The sequence below is a fragment of the Semicossyphus pulcher genome, unplaced genomic scaffold (assembly GCF_022749685.1).
Source record: "Semicossyphus pulcher isolate SPU_LCO1_2020_fin unplaced genomic scaffold, fSemPul1.0.p SCAF_17, whole genome shotgun sequence".
Classification (NCBI taxonomy): Eukaryota; Metazoa; Chordata; class Actinopteri; order Labriformes; family Labridae; genus Semicossyphus; species Semicossyphus pulcher.
This window is the reverse complement of record NW_027211681.1, coordinates 2,469,600-2,477,981: the sequence shown is the minus strand read 5'-3', so window position 1 is coordinate 2,477,981 and position 8,382 is coordinate 2,469,600. Positions and strand designations below refer to the sequence as shown.

Sequence of the window (8,382 nt, the reverse complement as noted above, 5' to 3'; positions counted from 1 at the left end):
ATCTGTGTGTGGTGGCTCTTGATGCACTGACTCCAGCCTCAGTCCACTCCTTGTGAAGCTCCCCCACATTCTTGGATCTGCTTTGCTTGAGCCTCTCAAGGCTGCGGTCATCCCTGTTGCTTGTGCACCTTTTCCTACCACACTTTTTCATTCCACTTACCTTTCTATGAATATGCTTGGATACAGCACTCTGTGAACAGCCAGCTTCTTTCGCAGTGACCTTTTGTGGCTTACCCTCGTTACCCTCTTGTGGAGGGTGTCAATGACTGTCTTCTGGACAACTGTCAAGTCAGCAGTCTTCCCCATGATTGTGTAGCCTACTGAACCAGGCTGAGAGAGTTTTTAAAGGCTCAGGAAACCTTTACAGGTGTTTTGAGTTAAGTAGCTGATTAGAGTGTGACACGGTGAGTCTACAATATTGAACTTCTTCATGATATTCTAATTTTCTCAGACACTGAATTTTGGGTTTTCATAAGCTCTAAGCCATAATAAGCAATATTAAAAGAAATAAAGGCTTGACATATTTCACTTTATGTGTAATGAATCTATGTAATAAATGAGTTTTACTTTTTTAATTGAATTACTGAAATTAATTAACTTTTCCACGATATTCAAATTTTTTGAGACACACCTGTAAAGACAGCAGATAACAACAGGCTAAAAGACTGAGCTGTACATGAAGAGAAACAGTTTACAAGTTTTAAATGTTTATGACAGAACTAACTGGCTCAATCTTGCGATATTCTACATCAGCAAAACCACAGGAACCTTAAAAGTGTATTGTACTGTACATGCTGCCTCACTGGCATGGTTGTTATTGATCTAATAAAGCACCGACACTTAACTAGGCAGGAAACACAATAAAGAGCTTTTATTGTTTTTATAAACAAAGATATAAAACCTTATCAGTGTTATGGAATGCAAAGAAAATCTTTAGTGGGTCCCACTAATAAATGTTAACAATTTAACAGTGCTACATATTGGTGCATATAAACTGTACATGTTAGAAACTGCATGCAAACATGCAAAAACTCTTCAAATACAAAGGTTTGCTACCTAAGTGCGAGCATGAGGCTCTGAGGTTCAAGAAAAAAAGAAGTAAATTCCATCTCTGCCACATCAACACTGGTGTTGTTTTCCTTCCACACAGCTCTGCTACCTCTTCTGTCCTCTCTGGGCCTGTTTCAGCAGAGAATCAAAGTCGAGGTCCTCAAACCTGCTCTTGGCAGGAGACGTCTCTGCGTCTCTGTTTGCGTCTGAGGAAGAGAAGGACACATGCTCACTTAACGTTCAATGTTCCACACAAGCTTACAATGTCGACTAAAGAGAAAGAGGCTGTTTTTAAACTATCACTTTGCATTAACTATCATCATCAGAAGTAAGTGGCGTTTACAAGAAACAACGACTCAACGACTTGCTGATCTTTAGGCGTGTTTTAAATTAAAACTGGGAGCTGGCAATTCTAAAAGCAGAAACAAAAACAGGAAAATGTATTTTAAAAAAAAAAGGTCTTTATTTGTAAAGGTTTGCTGACAGCTGACCGGAGACTTCAAATTATTAACTGTATTATCTTGGTGACCTCACCACCTAATGCTGAACAATGTAGGATAAAAAGGAGCATCAATTTGCATTATTGCATTCATTTGTTTAAAATTTGGTCTGAATTTGGCGAATTTGCTTTTGACTGAATCAGTTACTTCCTATTCTACCTGGACTAACATATGATGGTTTCTATGGTGCAGTTTGCAAAGTGAGTGATGGTGCTTTGACAGGGTTTTCTGAGAGAAAAAAAACTGTCAACAGTTAAACTTGGACAAGGCAAAATGTTTCCTTCTCAATAGGGATGAGTCTCACCCAGGTCAGCGTAGTCTGAACTACAGAACTGTCTTCTTCCACCAAAGCAGATGTCAAACGGCAGCTCATCAGGCCTCCGCAGTTTCCCGCCATTGTCAATGGCTGCAAAAGCATCGTCCATGTTGTAGAATGTGACAAAGCCGTAGTGATCACTAAGGGGACAAGAAGTGCAGGGTTTTAATGCTGATAAATGTAATAAACAATGTTAAATTAAAAAAAACTCTTAATTGTGCATACTTACCCTCTTTCTCTAAAGTGAAGCGACACACATTCTACCTCTCCAAACTGAGAGAAGCGCTCCCTCAGTTCATCGTGTGTCATAGACCTGCAGATGCGGCCGACGTACACCACCCTGCGTTCGTCCTGCATAACAGGATGTTTATAATTACTCGGCGCCCATTACTTTGCTGGAAACACATCACAACACATGAGCTGATGTATCAGTACTCTTGTACTCACAATGGCTCTCAGTTTCTGAATCCTGATCTCCTGCTCTCTCCTGAGCCGCCTGGACTCTCTGCTGCTGTCGGGAGGAAGAGATGGGATGAAAGAAATACAGACTCAGATTACTCTCTCTCTCTCTGTGATGGCAGAAAGGATGTGGAAATTACCATGTAAGAAACATCTACATTTTATATTCCCATTATCAAACGTCTACATGGAAAACATTAACTGACCTGTATACATCTCTCCACTTCCTATGGCAAAACTGTGGTGATGGTGATCTGGATCTGGATGGGGATCTCGACTGGGACCAAGATCTGGATCTGGACCGGCTGCATCTCGATCTAGAGTGAGACCACCTGCGGCGCCGGGGTGGAGAGCGGGATATGGAGCGAGAGCAGGATGAAGAACAGGAGCTGCTCTCTGAACGCTTGTGACGGCGCCTGCGAGACAAAAATGTGGGATTAGGAATGACGTACAATTAAGATAATACTGACAAGGGACATCAGAAGGTGATTACTTTTGTCTTTTTGGAGAGGGAGACGCAGAGCTGGAGGAGGACGACGATGAGGAGGAACAGGAGCTGGAGCTGGAGTTAGAACAAGGTGATCTTCTCTGATACCTCCTCCTCTCCCTCCCTCTGACAGGAGGGCTGGGTGGAGGTGTAGGGAGGGTGCACGGGGGTGTCGTGTCTTCAGCTGCACAAACACAGTCCTTCTCTGTTGCAGATCTGTCTGAGAGCAACAGAGCTTCATGCGCAGACGGGTTTCTCTCCGATCTGGTCCTGGGTTCCTCGGAGGGATGCTGCATCACAGACTTAACAGAGTTTTTGACATCCCTGACAGTGGAGGCAACTTCACCAGTGTGGGTCTGTTTTTTGCATTCAGCTGCGGGATTTGAGTCATGTGTGGTCACCTGCGATTCATCATCCTTGAGTTTAGAGGGTCTGCTACGCTGAGAACTTAAAAGTGAATGGTCTACAGGCCTGCAGTAATCGTGATCAGAGGATATGGATGAGAGTATGTGAGCAGCAGGGAACTCTGGGATAATGGTGTGTGTCTTCTTGGACGGCAGAGGACGGGGGTCAATTATCTGAATGGACTTGGATGGATGATTTTTGCGTCTTGCTGGCAGATTTTGAGTGCTGAGGATGATTTCAGTGCCGAGGGGCTCTGGGACCTGCACAGGCTCTGATGTCAGAAGATGCTGTAGCTTCCTGAGGGTTGTTTGAGTCCTGGGTGGTTCTAGTGTTTTCACAGGGGGCGTCAGTGGAGGCTGTAGGTTTAAAGGTGAGGTAGCACTAACAGGTTTGGGCTCCACTCTCTCCTCTTTTGCTGATGGAAGAAGAGTCAAATGAGGTTAAACAAGAGCAGAAATTAGCATCCAAGAATAAAGTTAAGATTAATCTGATCACTCACCTTGTGTCTCCTCAAACTGCTCCAGCAGGCTGGTCACATCGGCCGCTTCAATCCCTGAAAGGAAGAAATAAAAACATAAAACTATTTGACTTTGGAAGATGCTTTTAATGCCTCAGTTGCACCTTATTATTAGCATCATCCCTCAATATACCAATTCAAGAAATGTAGTGCCTTCATGGTGGCCAATTTAAAAGCTCAACAGTTTACCTGAGTCAGCTGTGACACTCTGCACAACACAGCCAAACTGAAGGGGAGTCCGTGGGTCCTGGGGGGGAGATTCACTGGTGAGAGCCTCTGCTGTTGTCTCCTTCACTGGTGCGGGAGCTTCTCCGGGAGCCAGCGGCGGATTTGGTGTCAGAGGAGTCTTTGGTTCCATGCATGTTTGAGGCTGTGGTTTGTTGTCCTCTGAAGATTTAATTTGTGTTGTGTTTGGACACATGGCTGGAGGTATAGAGGACAAATCTGAAGCTATGTTAACATGGTTGTTTTTATTTTCTGTGTTTGGTAACAATACTTTAGGCTTTGGCTCTGAGGAGGAGGGTAGTTGTTGAAGTGATGTACCTGAGAAGTCATTTTGGATTTCTTGAAAGTGCTTGGTGTTGCAAGGAGTGGAATCTCTGGTGAGGAGCACTGCGTTAGACTCTGAAGAGGAGTGGTCAGTGGATAGTGATGTTGTTTGACTGACTGGCAGGGGGAGGAGGACAGGATTTGGGGGATCGATACTGGGTGGTGTGGGTTTCTTTACTGGACTTTTGCTTTCTGGCGTAAGAACAGTTGTTTTAGCTGAGACACCTGCCAGGGAACAACCAGGTGAGATGAGTTTAGGTTCGGTCCTTGGCCGCTTCAGTCCACTGCGGCGTAGATGAGTGGATGGTTTGCTCTCTGAGGGGTGAGGCCGGGGTGGAGCAGAGGTACGATGGGTTTTGTAAACAGGATCAGCACCACTTCTATGACCATCAGGGTAATGCTGTGCTGCCTGTGGTCCACAGCTGCTTTGACTGTGTCCCTGTAAACAGAGGATGGTGGCCAGCTCTTTGGGGGGCTCAGGAACAGAGGGCCACATGGTGGTGTAGTTCCCTGGTTTCTCCACCAGGGGCTGTCTCTTCTGGCGCAGTTGCCTGTACTGTTGGAGGCTGAGTGATTTGGCCTTTGTCTCACCTTCAGGAGGAGGAACTGCAGACTTGTTACTCTTCACATCTGAGGCCGGTGTTTGAGGTTCAAGTGCTGAGTCAGCTGGATTTTCAAGAGCTTTTGATACTATTTCACTCGTTAGATTTTTCTCATTCAATCCCTTTCCCTCAAATTCATCAAATGAAGCCACTTGAACGGGGCCGAAGCTCACCCTCTTCTTCTCTCTGGATGGTGGAGCTTTGGATGAGTTTCCACTCAATAACACACTCTTCAAGAGTTTACCTTCATCTCCCTCTTCTCTCCCCTTTGTCTCCTTCACAGTGACCTCGTCATCAGACACAACATTTATCTCTTCATCACTCTCTTCAGAGGGCCTCTCGTACTTCCACACCTCCTCCTGAGAGAATAATGTGTGATCCCTCCTCAGTCTATCCCCCTTCTCCTCCACATGCAGCTTCAGACAGTAGGAGTGCATGATTTTCACCAGGTTGACGAGAGACGTGGAGGTGAACACCTCGACTTCAGCCTCTGCTTTCTTATTTTTGGAGTTAAACAAAGATTCACTTTGTTGTTTGAGCAGCTGTAGAGGACTGTTTTCCTTTATCTTGCTCTCATCTTTCTTATCTCCTTCAGTCTTAATTGTGAATGTAACATTTGGTGATTTGGATCTTGGTCTCAGCCTCTCAGCGAGTGATAGCTCCTAGAGACAAGAAGAAAAGAAAGGTAAATTTTGAGAGACAAATCATTCGTCTGCAGAGAGGGTCTATTTTGTACCTATTCCCTTTTGTGCTCGTGTGTATTCAGTGAAGTTTATCGAAGTTAGTGACTCATCTTTATCTGAGCTATTATGTCACATCTAAGTGTCATGAATCAGCTTTCTCTGAGGCAAGTTCATGTGATCATCATGTGGGGAGTCTTTTCAGTCTCATATCAAATATTATTTTAGGCACCCACCACCGAGTTGTCCCTGCGCTCTGGGTGTGTGAGGAGCTTGGTGTCTGGCAGGGTGTCAAAGGGAGACAGAGTCCCGTCGTCATCCTCTACACTGTCGAGCATCTCAGTCAGGGCCGACAGCAGGGTCTCACTCTCCTCCTCCGCTCCACTTTTATCCTGAAAAGAAAACAACACCTGATTTATTTATTCATCTTTGTAATTTCTCATGTACAAAGGTCATAGTCCCTGGCTTCAGGCTTCAGCTAGAAGATGCTCCTCAGAATAGGTTTTTCTCTTTAAGTCTGACCTCTGATGCAACACTGGAGTCTTCAAAAATGGCCAGGATTGAGTGATCCATGCAGGACTGTGGGTCCATCTCAATGCCTTCCACATCAGGACGACCAAGGACCAACTGCAGAGACAAACATAATATCACAGCCATGATTTGAGAATTTGCATGCACTCTTATCTGGTCTATTCCTACCTCAATAAAGTTAACAGTACACTCCTTTCTCTGTGTGTGACCAGGTGTTGAGTAAGAGGACACAACAAGCTGGAAATGAATCTTCTCAGTACAAACAGTCAGAGCTGCCAACTACAAAAATGTTAGGCAGTGCTGATGTTACTTTTTTTTTAATAAGCGAGTTACATCTCAATGACATTGAACAAAATTAAACGTAGAGTAATAACTTATGATAAACTAACAACTTTCTTAAACTTATAGATCAATAATTGTATCTATAAAATGTCAGAAAATTGTGAAAAATGCAGATTGCTAATACCTAATAACTTGTGTTTTATATATGCATGTCACGATTTATCATTGCAACACTCAAATAAAACATATTCAGTATTTTACCATTAGTTTTAAAAGCTGGAAACTGGATATTTCTTGCATTTGTTTAAAAGGGGACTTTTAATAAACAACTTAAATTATTTCCCCCACTAAACTTATTGCTTAATAACATAAATTTAAATGTTTATTTACACATCATTACAGAAATTAAAAGTGTAGTTTGAATTTATCGATGCAACTTCATTCATAAACATAATAAAGTTTATAGTATTATATTTATATATATGAAGACCAGCAGGCTGTGAAAGAGCCTTGTCGCACTCTAATAAAGTTTTATGAGGACGACAGGGTTGAAGTCAGGAGGAGGCAGACTGAGAGGACATGAGGCCGCAGAGGCGGGTCTCAATCCTACAGGAAGTGGAAGTAAGAGCTGTACTACTCGTGGTTGACAGTAAAGACAGATATCCCCGTGTCTGCCGGTTGAATACCTAACTTCAGACAGCAAAATAATAAATATAACGGTTGAGTGATGTTGGTGGAAAAAAATAGAAAAAGAAAGGAAAGATTCAGTATAGTGAGAGGACAGTGGTGAGGGTGCAGCCTCGTCTGAACATCCTGTACTTTAGAGGAAAAAAGCCGGTCTCTCTAACTTTCAGACATAAATCCCTGAAAGTGGAGATGAATACAATTCAATCCGTCAGATACGACACAAACAAAGACGTTTTAACATTATCTCGGTTGTCGTCAAGCTGTAAACGGATGCTCCGCCAACTCCCTGGTCACTATCTCAGTAGTACTACTACCTCGTATAAGCCACGTGTCGCTATACACTCATGTGGCCTCGTGCGCCGGCGAAACAGCTCATATTAAAACATCGAAACCCGCTCGCGTGCAGCTACTTTGATGTCAAATTAGGTCACATGAGAAACCCAGTACCTCATTTGGGATGTTGCTGGCCAGAAAGTCCCTTTTACTGGCATTTAAATTCCCGTCTTTCCCCCTCCACCGCGCCGCCATCTTGCTGCACCACATGGTCTACTACAGGCAGGCCGGACAGAGACACGTGGTCATCGGCTGCGAGCACGCGGAGAACACCGACCTGGGATCAGATTGTCAACGCCAACTCCTTTAGATAGCGTAAGGAGAAAAGTAGAAATCATATCCCAGGTCAGCTGTATGTATTGCCTATAATCCTCATTGATTATAAATTGGTTTTCTATGAAAAGTAACTACGTGCTTTATTTTGCTGCTTAAACCCCGAGTTAATGGGTCGGCACAGTTTATATTGTTTAATTGATACACTAGATATATGTAAATAGCATGATAAAGAAACTGTTTAAATTTTTTCTGAAATATTACGCATTTCATATGTTTGAGTCTGCCTTCAAATTTTGTCTGAATTACTGCTTTATAAACGTTTGATACAGGGTTTTACATTTAATTTAATAATTTTATTTTATATGTTTATTGCGCTAACGCGACGTCTAGAGTCTAAATGACCATACTACAAGTTGTACTCGTGAACATAGGGCAGATACTCAACAGGCGGCAGCAATCTCCCAAATACACTATCCCTTTATATTTGTACATACCTGTAGGCCTACATGTTTTACAAAACTCTACTGTAAATATTTAAAGTGGAGGTGGTTTTAAAAGTATTCATGCTAAATGAATCGTTATTTGTGTTTTAATTAAATAAAACTGCATCATTTCAGCAGATACTGCTCAGGCTGCCTCCCACATTATAAAATTAATGATTTCTTTGGATCTGTTTTTCCCCTTTATGGCGGGAGGTTTAATAGAGAG

The 8,382-nt window shown here is 43.0% G+C and overlaps 1 protein-coding gene across 1 annotated transcript; it reads right to left on the bottom strand.

Moving 5' to 3' along the window:
- Positions 1 to 902: 902 nt before the first annotated feature.
- On the bottom strand, positions 903 to 7,593 carry LOC138594834 (peroxisome proliferator-activated receptor gamma coactivator-related protein 1-like). Its single transcript, XM_069666077.1, has 11 exons — positions 7,513 to 7,593; positions 6,088 to 6,192; positions 5,802 to 5,957; positions 3,924 to 5,547; positions 3,717 to 3,770; positions 2,819 to 3,632; positions 2,532 to 2,741; positions 2,314 to 2,377; positions 2,096 to 2,217; positions 1,855 to 2,006; positions 903 to 1,256 (listed from the first exon to the last, which is right to left on the bottom strand). Exons 1-11 carry the CDS (start codon positions 7,591 to 7,593, stop codon positions 1,156 to 1,158), a joined length of 3,483 nt encoding a protein of 1,160 aa, XP_069522178.1. The 3' UTR covers positions 903 to 1,155.
- Positions 7,594 to 8,382: the final 789 nt, after the last annotated feature.

Bases quoted from the DNA above. Each gene is read 5' to 3' on its own strand.
- LOC138594834 (XM_069666077.1), bottom strand. From the start codon at position 7,593: ATGGCGGCGCGGTGGAGGGGGAAAGACGGGAATTTAAATGCCAGTAAA. The intron at 2,742-2,818 runs GTAATCACCTTC...TTTGTCTCGCAG, and splicing joins CCCTCTCCAAAAAGACAAAA to GCGCCGTCACAAGCGTTCAG. The intron at 2,218-2,313 runs GTGAGTACAAGA...CCTGTTATGCAG, and splicing joins TTCAGAAACTGAGAGCCATT to GACGAACGCAGGGTGGTGTA.